At 54.3% G+C, this 23316-nt stretch overlaps 1 protein-coding gene across 1 annotated transcript in view; it reads left to right on the top strand.

The window, feature by feature from the left end:
• Positions 1–8011: 8011 nt before the first annotated feature.
• Positions 8012–23316, top strand: part of DISC1 (DISC1 scaffold protein) — a 96471-nt gene continuing 81166 nt past the window's right edge. The window contains exons 1-2 of the mRNA XM_048486191.1: positions 8012–8072; positions 11947–12049. Coding sequence (XP_048342148.1) covers positions 12034–12049 — 16 coding nt within the window. The 5' untranslated portion in view covers positions 8012–8072; positions 11947–12033. The remainder of the gene's footprint in view (positions 8073–11946; positions 12050–23316) is intronic.

Raw genomic sequence — 23316 nt, 5'->3', positions numbered from 1 at the left:
CCCCCCCCACCCCCCCCCCCCCCCACCCCCCCCCCCCCCCACCCCCCCCCCCCCCCACCCCCCCCCCCCCCCACCCCCCCCCCCCCCCACCCCCCCCCCCCCCCACCCCCCCCCCCCCCCACCCCCCCCCCCCCCCACCCCCCCCCCCCCCCACCCCCCCCCCCCCCCACCCCCCCCCCCCCCCACCCCCCCCCCCCCCCACCCCCCCCCCCCCCCACCCCCCCCCCCCCCCACCCCCCCCCCCCCCCACCCCCCCCCCCCCCCACCCCCCCCCCCCCCCACCCCCCCCCCCCCCCACCCCCCCCCCCCCCCACCCCCCCCCCCCCCCACCCCCCCCCCCCCCCACCCCCCCCCCCCCCCACCCCCCCCCCCCCCCACCCCCCCCCCCCCCCACCCCCCCCCCCCCCCACCCCCCCCCCCCCCCACCCCCCCCCCCCCCCACCCCCCCCCCCCCCCACCCCCCCCCCCCCCCACCCCCCCCCCCCCCCACCCCCCCCCCCCCCCACCCCCCCCCCCCCCCACCCCCCCCCCCCCCCACCCCCCCCCCCCCCCACCCCCCCCCCCCCCCACCCCCCCCCCCCCCCACCCCCCCCCCCCCCCACCCCCCCCCCCCCCCACCCCCCCCCCCCCCCACCCCCCCCCCCCCCCACCCCCCCCCCCCCCCACCCCCCCCCCCCCCCACCCCCCCCCCCCCCCACCCCCCCCCCCCCCCACCCCCCCCCCCCCCCACCCCCCCCCCCCCCCACCCCCCCCCCCCCCCACCCCCCCCCCCCCCCACCCCCCCCCCCCCCCACCCCCCCCCCCCCCCACCCCCCCCCCCCCCCACCCCCCCCCCCCCCCACCCCCCCCCCCCCCCACCCCCCCCCCCCCCCACCCCCCCCCCCCCCCACCCCCCCCCCCCCCCACCCCCCCCCCCCCCCACCCCCCCCCCCCCCCACCCCCCCCCCCCCCCACCCCCCCCCCCCCCCACCCCCCCCCCCCCCCACCCCCCCCCCCCCCCACCCCCCCCCCCCCCCACCCCCCCCCCCCCCCACCCCCCCCCCCCCCCACCCCCCCCCCCCCCCACCCCCCCCCCCCCCCACCCCCCCCCCCCCCCACCCCCCCCCCCCCCCACCCCCCCCCCCCCCCACCCCCCCCCCCCCCCACCCCCCCCCCCCCCCACCCCCCCCCCCCCCCACCCCCCCCCCCCCCCACCCCCCCCCCCCCCCACCCCCCCCCCCCCCCACCCCCCCCCCCCCCCACCCCCCCCCCCCCCCACCCCCCCCCCCCCCCACCCCCCCCCCCCCCCACCCCCCCCCCCCCCCACCCCCCCCCCCCCCCACCCCCCCCCCCCCCCACCCCCCCCCCCCCCCACCCCCCCCCCCCCCCACCCCCCCCCCCCCCCACCCCCCCCCCCCCCCACCCCCCCCCCCCCCCACCCCCCCCCCCCCCCACCCCCCCCCCCCCCCACCCCCCCCCCCCCCCACCCCCCCCCCCCCCCACCCCCCCCCCCCCCCACCCCCCCCCCCCCCCACCCCCCCCCCCCCCCACCCCCCCCCCCCCCCACCCCCCCCCCCCCCCACCCCCCCCCCCCCCCACCCCCCCCCCCCCCCACCCCCCCCCCCCCCCACCCCCCCCCCCCCCCACCCCCCCCCCCCCCCACCCCCCCCCCCCCCCACCCCCCCCCCCCCCCACCCCCCCCCCCCCCCACCCCCCCCCCCCCCCACCCCCCCCCCCCCCCACCCCCCCCCCCCCCCACCCCCCCCCCCCCCCACCCCCCCCCCCCCCCACCCCCCCCCCCCCCCACCCCCCCCCCCCCCCACCCCCCCCCCCCCCCACCCCCCCCCCCCCCCACCCCCCCCCCCCCCCACCCCCCCCCCCCCCCACCCCCCCCCCCCCCCACCCCCCCCCCCCCCCACCCCCCCCCCCCCCCACCCCCCCCCCCCCCCACCCCCCCCCCCCCCCACCCCCCCCCCCCCCCACCCCCCCCCCCCCCCACCCCCCCCCCCCCCCACCCCCCCCCCCCCCCACCCCCCCCCCCCCCCACCCCCCCCCCCCCCCACCCCCCCCCCCCCCCACCCCCCCCCCCCCCCACCCCCCCCCCCCCCCACCCCCCCCCCCCCCCACCCCCCCCCCCCCCCACCCCCCCCCCCCCCCACCCCCCCCCCCCCCCACCCCCCCCCCCCCCCACCCCCCCCCCCCCCCACCCCCCCCCCCCCCCACCCCCCCCCCCCCCCACCCCCCCCCCCCCCCACCCCCCCCCCCCCCCACCCCCCCCCCCCCCCACCCCCCCCCCCCCCCACCCCCCCCCCCCCCCACCCCCCCCCCCCCCCACCCCCCCCCCCCCCCACCCCCCCCCCCCCCCACCCCCCCCCCCCCCCACCCCCCCCCCCCCCCACCCCCCCCCCCCCCCACCCCCCCCCCCCCCCACCCCCCCCCCCCCCCACCCCCCCCCCCCCCCACCCCCCCCCCCCCCCACCCCCCCCCCCCCCCACCCCCCCCCCCCCCCACCCCCCCCCCCCCCCACCCCCCCCCCCCCCCACCCCCCCCCCCCCCCACCCCCCCCCCCCCCCACCCCCCCCCCCCCCCACCCCCCCCCCCCCCCACCCCCCCCCCCCCCCACCCCCCCCCCCCCCCACCCCCCCCCCCCCCCACCCCCCCCCCCCCCCACCCCCCCCCCCCCCCACCCCCCCCCCCCCCCACCCCCCCCCCCCCCCACCCCCCCCCCCCCCCACCCCCCCCCCCCCCCACCCCCCCCCCCCCCCACCCCCCCCCCCCCCCACCCCCCCCCCCCCCCACCCCCCCCCCCCCCCACCCCCCCCCCCCCCCACCCCCCCCCCCCCCCACCCCCCCCCCCCCCCACCCCCCCCCCCCCCCACCCCCCCCCCCCCCCACCCCCCCCCCCCCCCACCCCCCCCCCCCCCCACCCCCCCCCCCCCCCACCCCCCCCCCCCCCCACCCCCCCCCCCCCCCACCCCCCCCCCCCCCCACCCCCCCCCCCCCCCACCCCCCCCCCCCCCCACCCCCCCCCCCCCCCACCCCCCCCCCCCCCCACCCCCCCCCCCCCCCACCCCCCCCCCCCCCCACCCCCCCCCCCCCCCACCCCCCCCCCCCCCCACCCCCCCCCCCCCCCACCCCCCCCCCCCCCCACCCCCCCCCCCCCCCACCCCCCCCCCCCCCCACCCCCCCCCCCCCCCACCCCCCCCCCCCCCCACCCCCCCCCCCCCCCACCCCCCCCCCCCCCCACCCCCCCCCCCCCCCACCCCCCCCCCCCCCCACCCCCCCCCCCCCCCACCCCCCCCCCCCCCCACCCCCCCCCCCCCCCACCCCCCCCCCCCCCCACCCCCCCCCCCCCCCACCCCCCCCCCCCCCCACCCCCCCCCCCCCCCACCCCCCCCCCCCCCCACCCCCCCCCCCCCCCACCCCCCCCCCCCCCCACCCCCCCCCCCCCCCACCCCCCCCCCCCCCCACCCCCCCCCCCCCCCACCCCCCCCCCCCCCCACCCCCCCCCCCCCCCACCCCCCCCCCCCCCCACCCCCCCCCCCCCCCACCCCCCCCCCCCCCCACCCCCCCCCCCCCCCACCCCCCCCCCCCCCCACCCCCCCCCCCCCCCACCCCCCCCCCCCCCCACCCCCCCCCCCCCCCACCCCCCCCCCCCCCCACCCCCCCCCCCCCCCACCCCCCCCCCCCCCCACCCCCCCCCCCCCCCACCCCCCCCCCCCCCCACCCCCCCCCCCCCCCACCCCCCCCCCCCCCCACCCCCCCCCCCCCCCACCCCCCCCCCCCCCCACCCCCCCCCCCCCCCACCCCCCCCCCCCCCCACCCCCCCCCCCCCCCACCCCCCCCCCCCCCCACCCCCCCCCCCCCCCACCCCCCCCCCCCCCCACCCCCCCCCCCCCCCACCCCCCCCCCCCCCCACCCCCCCCCCCCCCCACCCCCCCCCCCCCCCACCCCCCCCCCCCCCCACCCCCCCCCCCCCCCACCCCCCCCCCCCCCCACCCCCCCCCCCCCCCACCCCCCCCCCCCCCCACCCCCCCCCCCCCCCACCCCCCCCCCCCCCCACCCCCCCCCCCCCCCACCCCCCCCCCCCCCCACCCCCCCCCCCCCCCACCCCCCCCCCCCCCCACCCCCCCCCCCCCCCACCCCCCCCCCCCCCCACCCCCCCCCCCCCCCACCCCCCCCCCCCCCCACCCCCCCCCCCCCCCACCCCCCCCCCCCCCCACCCCCCCCCCCCCCCACCCCCCCCCCCCCCCACCCCCCCCCCCCCCCACCCCCCCCCCCCCCCACCCCCCCCCCCCCCCACCCCCCCCCCCCCCCACCCCCCCCCCCCCCCACCCCCCCCCCCCCCCACCCCCCCCCCCCCCCACCCCCCCCCCCCCCCACCCCCCCCCCCCCCCACCCCCCCCCCCCCCCACCCCCCCCCCCCCCCACCCCCCCCCCCCCCCACCCCCCCCCCCCCCCACCCCCCCCCCCCCCCACCCCCCCCCCCCCCCACCCCCCCCCCCCCCCACCCCCCCCCCCCCCCACCCCCCCCCCCCCCCACCCCCCCCCCCCCCCACCCCCCCCCCCCCCCACCCCCCCCCCCCCCCACCCCCCCCCCCCCCCACCCCCCCCCCCCCCCACCCCCCCCCCCCCCCACCCCCCCCCCCCCCCACCCCCCCCCCCCCCCACCCCCCCCCCCCCCCACCCCCCCCCCCCCCCACCCCCCCCCCCCCCCACCCCCCCCCCCCCCCACCCCCCCCCCCCCCCACCCCCCCCCCCCCCCACCCCCCCCCCCCCCCACCCCCCCCCCCCCCCACCCCCCCCCCCCCCCACCCCCCCCCCCCCCCACCCCCCCCCCCCCCCACCCCCCCCCCCCCCCACCCCCCCCCCCCCCCACCCCCCCCCCCCCCCACCCCCCCCCCCCCCCACCCCCCCCCCCCCCCACCCCCCCCCCCCCCCACCCCCCCCCCCCCCCACCCCCCCCCCCCCCCACCCCCCCCCCCCCCCACCCCCCCCCCCCCCCACCCCCCCCCCCCCCCACCCCCCCCCCCCCCCACCCCCCCCCCCCCCCACCCCCCCCCCCCCCCACCCCCCCCCCCCCCCACCCCCCCCCCCCCCCACCCCCCCCCCCCCCCACCCCCCCCCCCCCCCACCCCCCCCCCCCCCCACCCCCCCCCCCCCCCACCCCCCCCCCCCCCCACCCCCCCCCCCCCCCACCCCCCCCCCCCCCCACCCCCCCCCCCCCCCACCCCCCCCCCCCCCCACCCCCCCCCCCCCCCACCCCCCCCCCCCCCCACCCCCCCCCCCCCCCACCCCCCCCCCCCCCCACCCCCCCCCCCCCCCACCCCCCCCCCCCCCCACCCCCCCCCCCCCCCACCCCCCCCCCCCCCCACCCCCCCCCCCCCCCACCCCCCCCCCCCCCCACCCCCCCCCCCCCCCACCCCCCCCCCCCCCCACCCCCCCCCCCCCCCACCCCCCCCCCCCCCCACCCCCCCCCCCCCCCACCCCCCCCCCCCCCCACCCCCCCCCCCCCCCACCCCCCCCCCCCCCCACCCCCCCCCCCCCCCACCCCCCCCCCCCCCCACCCCCCCCCCCCCCCACCCCCCCCCCCCCCCACCCCCCCCCCCCCCCACCCCCCCCCCCCCCCACCCCCCCCCCCCCCCACCCCCCCCCCCCCCCACCCCCCCCCCCCCCCACCCCCCCCCCCCCCCACCCCCCCCCCCCCCCACCCCCCCCCCCCCCCACCCCCCCCCCCCCCCACCCCCCCCCCCCCCCACCCCCCCCCCCCCCCACCCCCCCCCCCCCCCACCCCCCCCCCCCCCCACCCCCCCCCCCCCCCACCCCCCCCCCCCCCCACCCCCCCCCCCCCCCACCCCCGCCCCCCCCCGGCACCTCCCTCCCCCCCCGCCCCCACCTCCCCCCACCGCCCCCCCCACCCACCTTTCCCTCCCCCCCCCCACCCCCACCCCCACCCCCCACCCCCCCACACCCCCCCCCCCCTCCCCCCCCCCTCCCCTCCCTCCCCCCCCCCCCCCCCCCCCCCACCCCCCCCCCCCCACCACCAAGGTTGTTGCTGCTGAATCTGGCCCGTCGCCCGGCTGGAGGCATTCCGTCAAGGCCAGCTGGCTGGGAGAGAACCAGGCAGAATTGCCATCCTTACACGATGTCACAAGTTATAGGGTTTTGCCACAGGGACTGTCAGCTATATTGCAGCTGCAAGTACCTGGTGGCAACTCCATTTAGAAGCAGTGGAGGGGCCTGATTCTGACTGGGACAATAGTGCCAAGGGAGAAGAAGCTTCTTCTCTTTCCCCTCCCTCCCTGCCCCATGCCTTTTTCTGAGCCAAAACATTGTTGGAGGAGAGGGCGTAATTTGCCCCATTAGGGGGCTACATGTACACTGAATGCTTGCATATGCAGTTCTTCAACAAGGCCTGTAATGACCCCATGCCATCTTAGCTCAGGAAAATGACACAAGGGATCTATTTACCAAAATCTTCAGATTGGCTGATCTATTTCTGTACCTTCCTGTCTGTTCAACTTGGCTAAGCAATGCTCATTAATATTTCTAAGTAGAGCTCAGCTGGAATGATTAATCGGAAGAAATAAAATTACAAAAGCTCACTTTATTTATTTAACTTCTGCTCCATGTCTACCCATAACCTCTGAATGGGTATTCACATAAACTTCCAGTTAAGCTAATACAACCATATGCTCCTGAAAAATGTAAAATATGAAGACTAACTGGATTGTTTCGGGGATGTAACTTAGTTATTGATTTAGTATGTTTACCCTGCCTTTTCTCCCAGAAGCTCATTCTGGTTTACATAATTCTTTCCCCTCTTCCATTGTACTCTAACAACCCTGTGATATAGGTTAAGCTGAGAGAAGGTGACTGAGCCAAGGTCCCTCTGTGATTTTCATGGTGAGTGAGGTTTCGAACCTGTATCTCCCACACCCGAGTCCAATTTGTTAAGCCCATTGTTCATTCCTATTAAAATCAATGCACTTTAAAAATATTCAGCTTTCTTTTAAAATTTTTGTTTATTTACAACATTTTTACACTCCTGTTCCCCAGACGGCATCTTTAAGGCAGCAAACATGAAAACCTTAAAATATTTGAACAATTGAAAGCAACGTTAAAAATTATAAAACAATTAAGTAAAAAACATAAACAAACAATATCAGAACCAGAGAGGAAAGCCAATAATGGTTATTGAAGGCATGCCAAATGAAACAAAAAATATTCACCTGCTTGCGAAAGACACCACTAGAGGGAGTTCCAAAGGTTTGGTGCCATGACTAAGAAAGCCTTTCTCAAATCCTGTTAGGATTGTCAGCTCCGTGTTGGGAAATACCTGGAGATTTTGGGTTGGAGCCTGAGGAGGGTGGGATTTGAGGAGGGGAGTATAATGCTATAGAGCAGTGGTGGCGAACCTTTGGCACTCCAGATGTTATGGACTACAATTCCTATCAGCCCCTGCCAGCATGGCCAATTGGCCATGCTGGAAGGGGCTGATGGGAATTGTAGTCTATAACACCTGGAGTGCCAAAGGTTCGCCGCCATGGCTATAGAGTCTACCTTCCAAAGTAGCCATTTTCTCCAGGTGAATCTATCTCTGTCACCTGAAGATCAGTTGTAATCCCAGAAGATCTCCAGCTACCACATAAAAGTTGACAACCCTACATATGTGGCATGCAGCCTGCTGGACTTTTTTGTATTTATTTCTGATCTGCTGAGCAAGCATAGAACACCAGCTAGTGAGAATGCTGCTGCCACAGGTGGTAAGGGCAACCAAAGCAGGATTTCTGAAGGTGATCAAATGAATAGGTAGGTTCAAATGGGAGAAGGTAGTCATTAAGGTATGATGCTTATGGTATGTTTTGAACTGTACCCTAAATACTGACACAGATGAATGAGGTTTCTGATGTTAACAGTGAATACATGAGTTTTAACTTAAACAGTCTGGATATTTGCTATAGTTCTTGTATTGTTTATCAGGCCATGATTGGCTGATCATGCCAACTATTTAATTAATTTTAATTTTAATTTATAGGCATCAAGAAAAAGAGCAGTCCCTCAGTATATCTAATAAAGATACTGCTGCCAAAGTAAGTGTACCTCAATTGTAATAACGTAAAACTGTTGTTTAATGTAAAATTCTATTAATTTGGGGGATCATAAATCATAGAATCATAGAGTTGGAAGAGACCACAAGGGCCATCAAGTCCAACCCCCTGCAATGCAGGAACAAATAATCAAAGCACTCCTGAAAGATGGCTATCAACCATCCCTTAGAAAACCTCCAAAGAAGGAGACTCCACCACACTCCGAGGTAGGGTCAGAGGCGTAGCTGGGCCAGAGTGCGCCTGGTGCGCACTCTGGCTCCCCGCCCTGCGGCGCCCCCCACCCACCACTTACTTTAGGAAATCAAGCAGGCTAGAGGCCTGTTCTGGTGGGAACTACATTTCCCAGGGTATTCTGGGAAATATAGTTCCCACACAGGCAGGCCTGTTCTGCAGCCTGCTTGGTTTCCTAAAGTAAGTGGGGGGAATCAATGCTCGTCTCCCTCTGTAGAAAGCACTCCTCCTCATCGGCGTCCCTTCCCCATTACACTTACTTTAGGGATTAGTGGCTGCAGAACAGGCCTTCCTGTGTGGGAACTACATTTCCCAGGAGACCCTGTTCTGCAGCCTGCCCAGTTTCCTAAAGTAAGTGGGGGAGGGCGCCATGGGGGGGGCGCAGTGGAAGGGGGAGGGGCTGGGGGAATTTTGCACCCCCACGTGACCTAAATCAGTGCACCCGGTGCGTGGCACACCCCCCCGGCCCCTGGGAGCTTCGCCACTGGTTTAGGTGGAATCTCTTTTCCTTCACCATTACTCTTGATCCTAGTCTCTGGAACTGCAGAAAACAAGCTTGCTCCCTCACCAACATGACATCCCTTCAAATATCTAAACATGGCTATCATGTCACCTCTTAACCTTCTCTTCACCAAACTAAAGATTCCCAGCTCCCTAAGTCTCTCCTCGTAGGGCATGGATTCCAGACCTTTTACCATTTTGGTTGCCCTCCTCTTGACCCATTTCAGCTTGACAATGTCCTTCTTGAATTGTGGTTCCCAGAACTGTACACAATACTCCAGGTAAGGTCTAACCAATGCAGAACAGAGAGGTACAATTGATAGGAAAAGTACATCATTCAAAAAAAGTGGTGTGATGCATTAAATATCTTTTTTTGGGCTCTATATTAAGAAAAAGAGCTACATGGTATGCCTCCAATTGGAACAAAAGCCTTCATTTTATGAAATGAAATCGTCCTGAACTGGCAGATTGTAGCTCAATTCTATGCATGACTGGAACAGTAATTAGTGTCATCATGACCATGGTAAACACAGCAAGATTGATCTGTCTCACTGGATAGTAAATATAGTAGGAAGCACCTCTATTATGACCCCTACATAAGGGTGTGGTGATATTGGGAGCTCTGAGCTACTGTACCATTTTGGATGGATTGCATTGAGGGGCAATAATTTTCTAACATGAAATGGAGTTTTAAATGCATAACAGGGCCGACTTATTTCTTTCATAAAATTTAGAGATCCTTCCATAACAGAAGGCCTTTCCCCAAATTATAGCAAATAATGTTGTAACTGTCTTGATCTAAGAAAAAAATAAAAAGAAGTATAACCCAATCCTCTGTACATTTACTCATGAGTAAGATCCATCAGACCAAGTGCAATCTAGGAACAAGGACTCTGACATTTATGAGCCTGAAGCTCAGTAGCAAAACACCTGCTTTTTATTTAAGATATTTATACCCTGCTTTTTTCCGCCAATAGGGACTCAGTGTAACTTGCGACACTGTTGTCTCCCCTTCCGTTTTATCCTTACAGCAAGGTGGTTTCTATATGGGGACAGGTTTATGTGATTTCTCTGGCGATGCTGCAGCTGCTGATAAAAAAGCTTTCCGCATAGCAGGTCTCCCCACAGTCCTACGACCAATATTCATCTTGAGCTACTAGTGCTTTTTCAATTTTTTTTTCAAAATCAGCAGTTGAATATTATATTAATAAAATATGGTAGATCAGCAAACATATCTACATGCCTCCAGCTACCATATCAAACAGTCTATTATCTTTAGCCATGTTTTATAGTCATATCTGCTCCAATCCCTCAGACAGAGATAATTACTTGAAGGAACCTACAGGAAGCATTTTTGCAATTACAATATCATGCAGATATGGTGAGAAAGATGGCTAGAAAGGCCAGAACAATACCCAGGCACGGCTTGCTGCAAGACAAGCCCAAAGAAAATGACAACAGAACAATTTCTGAAGGTTACATACAGCTCACAAGTCTAGCCAGTCCAACATATTATTATACACTTTTCCACTGAAAGATCTCAGTGGAATTGTGAATACATCCTCTGCCCCTTCATGAATCTCCTTCTTTGAAGAATGCTCCTGTTCATTCCTACTGCCTAATGCCCCCCAACCCAGCCGAACTGGCTGAACAGTGGTGGCAAGTTGCCTTTCTCCCTCTGGGCTTGGCAACAGCTTTCCCATTTCCCCACCCACCCTTCCCCCTGCCCAAATACCAAGCTGGGCCCTATGGGACGGCGGCGACTATCTGCTGCTCTCCCACCAGGCCTGGCAACAGCCTCCCCATTCCCTCTTTACCCTCCCCCTGGCCCAAACACCAGTCTGGGCCCAGCAGGACAGTGGAGGCAATCCACCACTCTCCTGCCAGTCCTCCCTATCCCCCCCCCCACAGTCCCCCTGGTCCAAATATCAAGCTGGGCCTTGTGGGACAGCAGCAGCAAGCAGCCTCCCCATTCTCCTGTGCATCTTTAGTCCTTCCATAGCTGGATGGGAATAGAGTTACTTAAGAAAGGAAGCAAGAAAGAAGGAGGGAAAGCTGGGAAATTAAAGAACCTGTTACATACATTGTTTTAACAGTGTATGGATATCAATATTCAATTTCTAGTTTTCTTTAAAAAAAGAGAGACCCTAAGTAACAGGGGGAGCAGAACAACCCCTCCCTATCCCAACCCTTACAAGCAATCCAGAAAGAAACCATGATTGACGTTATCAAAAGCTGATGAGAGGCCCAGGAGAATCAACAGTGTGGCACTCCTCGCATCCATCCTCCAGTGCAAGTCATCTTCCAGGGCAACCAAAACTGTTTCCATCCTATGATCAGGCCTAAAAACAGATTGGAAATTATCCAAAAAATCAATTTCATTTGGGAATGCTTGAAATTGTCCAGTCAGCACTCGTTAGTCTAGAAGGAGCAGAGCACAGGTTTGAATGTGCCAGTGGTTTATGCTGCCATCCAAGGCCTCTAGAACATTCTGCCCTATCACTGTTACAGATTTGTTCTTGCAGTTACTTGCAGGAAGGAGGCAAAAGAACAAAGTCTCAAATGGCATGGTTTTGTCCCTTGTATCTTGTTGCATGAGGGTGCTGTTCTACCTGTTCTACCAAAGCTGCTCAAGTGAAGAACTGGAATGATTAATGTATTGTTTGTCTAAATTTTCTGATTTTCAAATGTTTTCAAATTTCAGCTGACATTATAGACAAAATGATTACTTACATTATAGCCATTATGATTACTTAAAGATGACAAAATGACAAAAGATAGACAAAATGATTACTTAAAGATGAAGCATCTGCAATTGCTTACCATCCCAAGTCTTTTGCCTGAAAATACAGTATCTGCCCCTCAGATGTATTTGTGATTTTTGCCTCTGTAGGGAACTGCTAATAATACAGTTGCTATTTCTGTGGATTGTGTAGCAAAGCCACTGAATTATGGGATATATTTCTTGCAGCAATATCGCACATCACTTTTTATTAATCTTTGTTGTCTTGCTGTGTAATGATATGTCATGTCTGCAAACCAAGATGATTTGAAGACCCTTTTATATTCCATTATATTTTTTACATGAATGAATTATATATCTTGGCTGTCTGCCTCAATCTAGGTATGTACCAGTCAGAAGCTGTACAGCTCTTTAAGGAGGAAAGCGAGTGATACTGAGACTCAACTACCAGCACTTCTTGAAGCCAAAATGCTTGCTGCATCAGGTAATTTTTGATAGGCTAAGAGGATAGGATTAGAGGATGCAACAACTTTACATGACTGTGAATTTTCATCATAGCCTAGATGCAGAAAAGAAATCCACAGTGAGTTACTGAAGCTTACATCAGCTTTGTTTCATAAACAAATGAACTCAAAGGTCTTAGAATTAACATATATCAGGTTCAAATTATTCTTCTCAGCGGAATACAATATTTGGTAGCTTCTTCTTGGTTAGATCAATAGACCGGTAATGTTGGCAGCCAAAGAGCAATTTTTTTCAGTGATTGGATATTAATCACAAGGAAAATATTGCTATATGAATCTGAATTTCAGAACATATGAAGCTGTTATTAATCTTTTTAAAAGTGTAGTAGCTTATCAGGCCATGAACTTTTGATTATTGAACCCCCTTACTTTTTTTGTTGAGGACGATAGGAAAGAAATAATTTTGCACAGTTGTGATCTCAATTTGTTGGATTGACAGGCAGAAAATCTCTCCATTAGGCAAAGGGCCAGTGCCATGAATGAGGGGATGAGGGTTGGGGTGGTGTGGGGGGGCTGAGAGTACAGATTCAAGAAGATCTCTCCTCAAGGAAAATGTGGCAGCGTGTTTTATAAATGACAACTGGCCTGTAACCATTTTCTATTTTAAGTAACTCTGAATTAAGGGATGTAGGAGAAGTGAGGGGTGTGCATGCCCAATCAGAGTTTACATGACGTCTGAAAACAGTTTTATGTGTTTGCTTTTTTCCAGTATTGTCTACAAGGCTATATTCCTCATTTACCAAGGTCAGCATATATTCCATTACATGAGCTCCTGGTTTGTTCAGTTTCTTGAAGTATAGCTGTTCATGGGTACCATCCAGGAGTGGGGTCCCCCCCCAAGTTATTGGCTGCCTATAGAGCCATGGTAGAGTTAGTTGTGTGGTTTTTATTGTTCTGACCATCAAATGGCCAAGTTATATTTAAAGTTTTCTTCTAGATATTTGTCTTTCTCCCTATCTTTAAAAAGGTGTTTAAAATATTGGGTACTTGCAGAGATCCACTGTAATTTCATTCATTTAACTTACTTTCCAAAATTGAATTTTAATATTTTACAGTATTTTATTTTGTAAACAATGTCAATATTTTTGTTTACTCTGTTTTGCCCACCTGCTGTTATATATATATGTGTGTGTATATATGTGTGTATAACGCATTTTTGTCTCAATGGCTGGGGTTCTGTGGTCTAGATCTCCAAGGGGTTGATTTCATACCTTCAAAAATCCTACTGGCATCCTCCAGAAAAATTGCATGGAACTGACTCAAACAAGCTGCAGTTTTAGATACCTCTATAGGATCTGTTTGAACAGCAGCCCCATGTGAGTTAAAGTATGTTGCCAGTTTATTTCAGTAGGCCACTGAGATTCATCTCATTATAAATGGACAAAAAAATAAGCCCCTGAAATGGTTTCCCTGGAGAGTAGTATGCAAATTCTTTGGTGGCATAAAAGAATTATTTCTGCATTCCTCTGTTGCCACTGTATGGCTTTTCAGATATGCTAAAAGACTGTTCTAATGATCTGAGTGGAATGGAAGGTAGAATGGTATAGTAGCCTGATCTCATTAGATTTCAGAAGCTAAGCAGGGTTTAGAAATGTTAGAAATAGCTGAATGTTAGAAATATATTAGAAATAACTGAATGTTCTCCTAGCAAGATCTGAAAAGTACTATCTGAGATGGTTCAGTCTAGAGATGTTTCAAGGAGGTGGTGATGGCCACTAACCTGGATAGCTTTAAAAGGGACTTGGGCAGATTTATGGAGGTGAAGTCGATCTATGGCTACCAATCTTGATCCTCTTTGATTTGAGATTGCAAATGCCCTAGCAGACCAGGTGCTCGGGAGCAGCAGCAGCAGCAGCAGCAGCAGAAGGCCTTTGCTTTCACATCATGCATGTGAGCTCCCAAAGGCACCTGGTGGGCCACTGTGAGTAGCAGAGTGCTGGACTAGATGGACTCTGGTCTGATCCAGCAGGCTTTTTCTTATGTTCTTATGTTCAAGAAAATCAGGAAATTTATCATGTGCATTGTACATAAAGCATAAATCTGTCAAAGAAATGGAGAATTGTAATAATGACATTTTATTAACTTGGTGTTTTGTCTGAAAAACATATTTCCAGTTCCCCAAATTGCCATTTTTAAAAAATTCAGAATGTCATCGTTATTTTGAAACTTTTTCGAGACAGGCTAATTTATATGCTTTAAAAGCATCCCTCATGTGGCATTTAGGAAGTGCCAGTTTTAGTTACTGTGATTGAGGTCAGGAGTTCATTGGTGATACTTTAGGAGAGTGGTTTGCTGATCTCTTGATGAGTTCTTGATTTTTCACCACAGACTTGAAGGCTACATACGGCAGATTTGCTTCACGGGCATATATTAGAGCCAAAAATGCTTATAAATTATTAACTGACTTACTGTGCTTATTTCATCATAGCTTCAAGCTTTGATATTAACTTTCCATCTGGGAATTAATAATTGTTCACTTATAAAAGTTTAATAGACAGTCTGATAGCATTTTACCCCAAACTCTTACAAGAAGAATGAAGATTAGGCTTCAGTTCCTCATTAAGGGGAAATTAGCCTGTGTTTGTAAGGATACACACATACCAGTTCTCATACAGCAGGGGATGGACTGGGGTCACATTTTAACAGCAGAAAGAGACCATGTTGGGAGGACATTGGCCTCTCATCCCCGTACCTCCCCTTCATCCATTTGCTTCAACTCCTTTTTTCCCTCAGGGCTCTGTGTTTGTTGCGGGGGAGGGGGTTAGTTCAGAAGTTTGTATGTGTGTTGCCTAAGAGGAGCCCTTTTCTTTAGTCAGACTTTATTGTGTGTGTGACTTCGAGCCAGCAAAGGTTGAATGATGCACCTTGTAGGGAGAAAGTGTGTGGCATGTGTTATTCCTCAACTGCTTCACTACACACTTGTTTATTAACAAATCGGTTCCAGAATAAGGTGCTTGAGAGCTGCAGCTATATTTACCCGCTATATTTACTGGAACCCAGATTCTCCTTTTAAATCCACCTTAAGGGGAGAATCTGGGCTCCCTACTTTAAACAACATTGAAAGTGATGTTGTTTGGGGTGTGTGTGGGGAGGGGGGCAAATCCACCCTGAAACAGCATCATTTTCAATGTTGTTTAAACTAGGGAGCCCAGATTCTCCCTTTAAGGTGGATTTAAAAGGAGAATCTGGGCTCTCTAGTCTAAACAACATTAAAAGGGATGCTGTTTCAGGGTGGATCAGAGGCGAAGCTGGGCCATACTGCATCCGGTGCCCACTCTGTGTTTTCTGCCCCCCATGGTGCCTTGGGGCTTACAAGGTCTCCTGGGAAGTGTAGTTCCCACCAGGCTGTTTTCAGCCTGAAGGAAACAGGCCTCTTCTCCAGTCTTCACTGTTTCATTAAGGTAAATGGGAAGGGGCGCTGCTGGGGGTTCTGTGGGAGGTGTGCCCGGTGAAAAGCACCCCCCTTCCCCCTGGTAGTTCTGCCTTTGGGGTGGATTTCCCCACCCCATCCTAAAACAGCATCACTTCCAATTCTGTTTAATCTAGGGACCTGACATTCTGCCGTTAAGGTGGATTTAAAAGGAGAATCTAGGCTCCCTAATTTAAACAACATTGAAAGTGATGCTGTTTCAGAGTGGGTTCAGATTTGTAAGTTGGGGCATGTTCTATAAGGTGATTGTGACTTTGAGATTACCTGGTGCAAAAAATAATTCTTTAGTTGGTGGGGGGAGGGCATACAGAGCAGGGCAGGGCGGGGTGTGTGGAAAACTCAGATTTTGCCCCGGGTTCCATTTCCCCTAGCTATGTCTCTCCCCTGCCGCCTCCCAGCCTCCCTGCAGGCCGGCTTCTGCCCTTCCCAGGCTCTGGGGAGAGCAGCAGCCAGCCTCCAGGGACATGCTTTTAAAAACATAGTGGCTGGGTCGGGGCTTTAGGGTGGGGCCCTGCCCCCCCAAGCTGCCACCCAAATTTCTTTAAAAAACCTGTCCCTGGAGGCTGGCTCCTGCTCTTCCCAGGCTCTGGGGAGGGCAGAAGCCAGGCTGCAGGGGGCCTGAGGCTGGGGCCATGCCCCCTAGCCTTACCCCCTGGCATGAGGGGGGGCGCCCAGAGGAGTTGTCTCTGAGTGCATTTTTCCCACCATACTACTCTGGGTGGGTTGGTGCCTGGACTGGCAAACCTGCAGCAGGGTCACCTGTCCAGGCAGCCACAGCCACCCTTCTCCCGAGTCCATTGTGGGCTGGCCAGTCCAGGTACCCATCCCTGGGTTGCATGTATGACACCACTGATCTAAACTTTCCCAACCACATGGCAGCAATCCAGGCTTTACTGTGATCTTTCCTAAAACTCTGTGTCTACTTCTAAAGAGAGGGTGGCATCTACTGAGAATATACGTCTAAATAAAACTATGGATATATGCCACATTTGGATCACATCTCCTTTATTGTCCTTTATTGGTTATGTTGTAACTGATTATGGTGCTCACAAGAGTATGTGTCAGGGTTCTTTTGTGTGTGTGTGATTTTCACAAATGACTACATAGTATATGTTCTCTAGTGGAGTACAATTTTCTGGCTGTATAAATAATTAAAATGTGTGATTTTCTTCTCTCTTTCTCACTCCTCTCTCCTTTTCAACCTTTCTTTCTCTGTCATGGACTGCATATCTTTCTTTAGGCTATGCTAATTTGTTTAGGTCAGATTATATTAAACTTGTGATGGGCGGAACAAATTTAGTTGAAAACAAACCTATTGTGGGGGTGTCTTTAAAATGAAAAACTCCACAATACTGTAATTACTATGTTCATTAATGTTACTGGTTTCATTTTTCCTGGTTTCATTCTATTAGAAAATGTTACATTTCTTATTAGACAGAGGAAATTTCCATGCTCTATTTATAAATATTTCTTCAGTGATGGATATAGCATACGGTTGTGTAATTTTTACACACAGGTGACAACTGATTCATTTTAACAGATAATGAGTTGGATTCTAGTAACATGTTCAAGAGGCATGTCTTTTCCTTCCTCCAGTGGTTCCCTAAGACCCCACAAAAGCTGTTGCTGTGAAAGCTGCAGTGAGGAGGGGATCAGGCTCAGTTTTTTCTTCTACTGAAAGAGCAAGCACACTGAGCAGATTTTCCATGAGTAAAAAATGGCGTGTGAGTGGTTCTCCCTCCGTGCCATGGCTCCCTGTTCCTCTTTGCATTTTGTCCAAAAGGCTTCCCTGTCTTCAAGTGTTGGCTTTTTTTTAAGTCTTAGAGGATTCTTTGCAACAACCATATTAGGTGTTGTATCCCTATACTGCCTCAGTTTTCTGAGGCCACCTATTAAATTCATGACCAAGAAGGTGTTTACACTCAGAACTTTCTGGCTGACAGCTCAGACTTTTAGCCAAAGTACAAGTCTAAACTAAAATATGGTTTAACCTGGTACCCTGATTTTTGCAGGCTAAGTAAGATTGGTTTGGGGAGAAGATATTGGTCATCCTTAGCTAGAGTATGTGATTACTTATTTGAAATGCTCTTCAAAGAGCAATTTATTATTTTTATGTACAAGTTTTAGTAAGCGAAGTAAAAAGAGCACATTCAACAAAGTATGTTAACTTTAATAGGGTTATGCTCTTACTATATCATAATGATCTCTATCTAGTAGCACCTTAGAGATCAGCAAGATTTTTAGGATATAAGTTTTTGAGAATCAAAAGTATATTCATCAGATTATATCTGACAAAGGGTGCTTTGACTCTCAAAAACCTATACCTCAAAAATCTTGAGGGTCTCTATAGTGCTACTGGACTTGAATCTAGGCCATGGGTTGGCAACCCGCGGCTCGCGAGCCACAAACGGCTCTTTTGTACTTGTGGTATGGCTCTCGGCATGGCTGCCCATTCCTGGGGAGCGTGTAGAGAGGGGAGAAAAAAGTGGCGCCCGGCTCAGGCTGGGGCCGCCAACTGCACGCTCTCTGCTGCAGTGGAGAGCATGGGGAACCCCCTCCCCTGCAAAGGGGGGGGGGAGAAGAAAGCGGCGCCCGGCTCAGGCCGGGGCCGCCAACTGCATGCCCGCTCCCCTGCTTAAAGGTAAAAAACCAAAATAAATGTAAAAAATCAAAATCCCCTTTGAAGGGGAAGGGGAGAAGAAAGTGGCACCCGGCTCAGGCCAGGGCTGCCAATCCCCTCCCCTTCAAAGGGAAGAAAGCGGCACCAGCCAACTGCATGCCCCCTCCCCTGCTTAAAGGTAAAAAACCCAAATACGCAGTGTTATCTTCATTTTAAATGTCAAAAAGTATTTGCAGCTCTATGTGTTTTCTTTTCCGTGGAAAATGGGTCCAAATGGCATTTTGAGTGTAAAAGGTTGCTGACCCCAGATCAAGGCCCTTTCCACCTGAGCCATTTAAAATATATCCTGCTGCCAATGCTACTCTTTTTTGTTTGTATTCTGTACTTTTTTCTCCTGTTTGGTTCCAAAATTTTTCCACTTTACTTTTCCTCCATTTTTTTCATGAACACTTTTACCATGATATTTTTATATCAGTGAATCAGTTCAAATGAATAAAGAGACATGGCAAGATATAAATATAAACAAACAGCATTAATCAGTGAATTCATTTGGAAAAATAAATTCTGCCAAAAGACTGAGGATAAACTTACAGTAGATTCAGTCCAATGTCATTTTAGTTGCTAGGGAAAGAGCCAAAAGTCCATGGATACCAGCCCTCTATATTAATCTCCTTCCCATCTAAGATGGTTCGCTGGACAAGCAAATACCAGTAATTCTTTTTAGCTCCCCAAACTATCAATAGGAGCTTACTATCGGTATCATCATTAGTGAGATTGATCTATAGTTTGAATGTGAGAAAGGATCTTTGCCCAGCTTTAACAAGCCAGGAATACATGACTGCTTTCTGTGGTTAAAAATACATCTGTTTCTTCGATGGAAAGAGTGCTGCTTTGAAATCCCTTCCACCTCCAACAATCTTTTATATAAGGGATTGCTAAACCAGCCAGTTTTCATGGACTAACCCCAGCAAACTTGCATGGTAGTGTCCAGTTTCAGTTTCAGGCATGCACTGACAGGTCAGCAAACGTCCCTTTCTCACCAAGGTGCAGAAAAGTGAGGACTCTTTAGAGGCTGTAGAAAAATCTATAGTTTCCAGTGGTATTACTGAGGGCAGAAGTGAACCTAGATGCTGCACTGATTTGAAACTGATCTAATAAAAGAACTATTTACTTCCAGGAGTCTGGAAGACATTAAAAATTAATTTGGAAAAACAGTGGGAGATGTTTGAAATGGTGGCAAAATTTAGGGTCTTTTTGCCACCTGCTTTTCTACTTTATCGTTGTTAAAATTTTACCGTTCCTGAGATGGAAGGCGGCAGAAGTCAAGGGAAGAGATTTAATCACACAATAATCAGGGCTGGAATTTTAAATGGCACACATCATTAGCATGTTAATGAGTTTTCTCGCTTGTTGCCAGCTGCTATGTATAAAAGGTTACAGAAAATAATTCAGAAATGTGGCTTTGCAAAAATATTTGTCCTCTGATCTTTATACGTCTTGTGGAAAAGACCCCCAATATCTTTGAAGAATTGTACTTTCTTGTTAATAAGTATGACATCAACTGATTATTTCAATATATAGGTGACAATCCAGCATGTACATGTATGTCAGAAGTGTTCATGTATGTCACAATCCAGCACACACATGCATGTCAGAAGTGTTCTTGTGCAAGTACCATTAAAATTAATAGGGATGCTGTTAATATGTACACTTACCATTTATCTAAAGAGGCTTTCATGAGAGAATTTATGCTGGATGCTGCCTCATGTCAGCCTGCCCTGTTTGTACCCCGAATTCTACAATGGTATGATTTTGCAACTCATAATCATGAAATTTGCTGTCAATGCAAGGCATGAAAATAAACATTGAAGTGTGTTTGCACTCAACATGCAATACATGTGTGTCATTACATCAATTTAACTAGAGAAGTTTAAAGCCATGAAGGAGGCGAGTGGTGTGGGATTGAACTGTTGTTTAGTGGACTGCAGTCCATAAAAAAAGAACCATACTTGCAACCAGGACTCTCCTGCATGGCTAATTATAGAAAATGAATATTTCCTTGGTTTGCATAGAACTTTGCCATTTCACAGATGGCCGTGGAACCTCTGTGCATATATGGTAACATGACTCATGATTACAGTAAGGAAAAGTAGGCCTGCAACAAGCACTGTGCCAGCAAACAACAAAAAAAGCCAGGTGGCAAGTGACAGCTTTATATGAAACTGCCAAATATTTCACTGTACTAGCTTTATCAAGGGGATCAGAGCTCCTTTGCACTGAACATTTCCAAAGCAATAACAGCTATTTCTGTGGAAACTTTCAACACAAAGGAGCTCTGATCCCTCTGATGAAGCTTGCACAGTGAAATCGTAGGCATTTTACATGACAATAAAGATGTTACCTGTCTACCTGTTGCTAAATTGGGAATATTATAATTCTGATTGTATCTATTTTAATAAATCATTTTTAAAAATCACATTAGCACATGTAACAGATGGGTTTCCATCTGAAGGCAACAGCTTTTGGTCACATTTCTTGACCGATTCTCATTTGAGGTAGGCCCCCTGCATTCCCTCAAATGTGACAGAAGAGGCAGTATGAAAGAGTCCTTTCTTGCTTCCAATTGTAGCTCTTCCATGTCAAATAAAAATCTTCCTAGATTTCACAAATGCACAACAGTCAATAGGGCAACAGGTTTATTAGCAGATTACATAGAATGAGGAGATTCTGTGAGCAGATTTCTAGTTGTCTTGCTGTGTCTTTCTCATTTTGAGTTTTAAAATAAAATTGTATTGTGCTTTGAACAATGACTACTTCCTTTATTCTAATTTAATTTAATATACATTATGTTCATGGCTTTTCTGAGGGAGTTGCCTTCAGCCCAGGCTGTCTGTCTTTTTCTCTCAACTAGCTTTGGCTCAAAATGAGAGGGCATATGATACCCACAAGCTCATGCCCTGTCCTCTAGCTTTAAGGATAGAAGCACAAACAACTTAAGGGAAAACCTTTGATGCTTTACACTGTTCCATTCTCTATGAATTTTACCCATAAGGGTGCTTTTAGCATCCATAATCTGCTTTTAGCATCCATAATCTGCTAAAGCCATACTCTTCTAGATACTGCTTAGATTGCATGTTGGTTCACTTCCAAACACAATTAAGAAGACTGTAAAATTAGAAGACCATATAATTAAAATTATTAATTCAGTAAATGTTGTCATCACAGATTTCTTCTTTTAGTTATGTACTGCAAGTGCGCTTGGAAATTTATTAGGATCCTCTATCTGTCCTTATTACATTATTCTTCCTATTCTATGTTGCATTATAGGACAGAGAGACATTATAATTCTCTTGCTTCATATTTATTCAGGATTTTCTAGACATTTCCACAACTCCCTTTTCTTACCCTTTTCCTTTTTATCTCCATTCCTTTTTTCTTGCTAAACACATGGTAAAAAAATTCCTTCAGTTTCCTTTGATTTCTGCCAACTTTGAAAGGATTGTCAAACCTTAAAAATAGAATGATACATATTGCTGTGGAAGGTAAAATGCCTACTTATCCCCTAATATCATAATCTGCTTACATAACAACAGATTGGGTTAATAGTCTGTTATTCTGCTTGGGAGTTTTCAGTAAAATTCATCAAAGAAAATTCAATAGCTAATCCTTTTGTACAACAATGATTTCACCAGATATTTGCATTTTTAAATTTTAATCATGTCTCTCAAACACTTTAAACCAGAGCCCTTTAGGGATGAGATGGGTAAAAATTGAATAAATAAATAAACAAATCTACACAAAAAAACTTGTGACACATTAAAAATCTAAGGCCCCTTCCGCACACGCAAAATAATGCGTTTTCAAACCACTTTCACAACTGTTTTCAAGTGGATGTTGCCATTCCGCACAGCTTCAAAGAGCACTGAAAGCAGTTTGAAAGTGCGTTATTCTGCATGTGCGGAATGAGCCTAACATTTATTAAAGCATAGGTTTTTGTCATGAACATATGCTGTAACCCCCACAAAATGAAAAAAAAAGAGATAATGTTCACAAAGTTCACATTGTGGTACTTTGAAATGGTTGCATCACATTGTCTTATGGCCTGCATTTAACTGTAGTAGTAGTAGTAGTAGTAGTAGTAGTAGTAGTAGTAGTATGTTTTTGTACTATTTTTTAATTCTTATACATCAAAATAATAATACAGCATTAAATATTTCTAGCCTCATTAAATGCATATATCATGGCTGCTATTGTCCCAAATGTATGTGTATTATAGTTAATATTTTGTGAACATTTTATACTGTAGTAAACAAACATTTCACTTCCTACCCTTTTGTGCTCTTACATCTGTCATTGACTTTTCCCATAATATTTAAATCGAACAAATTCACACTCAAAAACATCTGTATCAAGGTTAATGGAACTGTGCACTTTTTACTCTGACGGTGAAACTGCTTCTTTGCATGAATGAAAATGTAATCATTTTCTGGGATGTGAAATTTCATCTTTACTATGACTGGAAAGATCATGAAGCATCAGCTGGAGGCATGAAAATCAAAGCCAACACCCGCACCCCCCTTGGGATACTGTTCCTCTGCAACAAAAACAAGATGTCTTTCTCTTTAAAAAAAAATGAAAAATGTCATTAGGTTCTATTGCTGTTGATTTTTTTCACACTAAGAAGATGTTCACTTTAGATTCATATGATACATTTTGCACATGTTACTTACACCTAATGGTTTGAACATTAAGGTCATTAAACAATTTGAAATAGTTCTTGCAGGTTTAAAAACAGATTTTAAAGATTTAAATAGGATGTTTTAAATAAAATGTTTTTTTTCAGGGAAAATCTATTTAAATACAGTTTTCTGTTTAAGATACCTTATAGTCCAAATGTTATTCATCATGAAATAAGGATAAGTTTTTAATTATGTATTACAAGGCTGTATATTAATGCAAAGCTAAAAAATTTTGGTGAATGAATTCCATTAATCTATTCACAATGGCCCGTTCCACACAACACAAATAAAACGTTTAGAGGCAGGAATATAAAATGTTTCCTGTAGGAATTCTGCACAGTTTTTTTCTCAGAATGTTTTATTTTTTTCTCAAAATGTTCTATTTTGAAAATGCTAAACTAGTGACCTTTTCCTCTGAAACATTTTTATAAAGTTCCC

Source organism: Sphaerodactylus townsendi, linkage group LG01 (assembly GCF_021028975.2).
Source record: "Sphaerodactylus townsendi isolate TG3544 linkage group LG01, MPM_Stown_v2.3, whole genome shotgun sequence".
Taxonomy (NCBI): domain Eukaryota; kingdom Metazoa; phylum Chordata; class Lepidosauria; order Squamata; family Sphaerodactylidae; genus Sphaerodactylus; species Sphaerodactylus townsendi.
The sequence above is the reverse complement of the archived record's forward strand: the minus strand, read 5'-3'. Positions and strand labels throughout refer to the sequence as shown.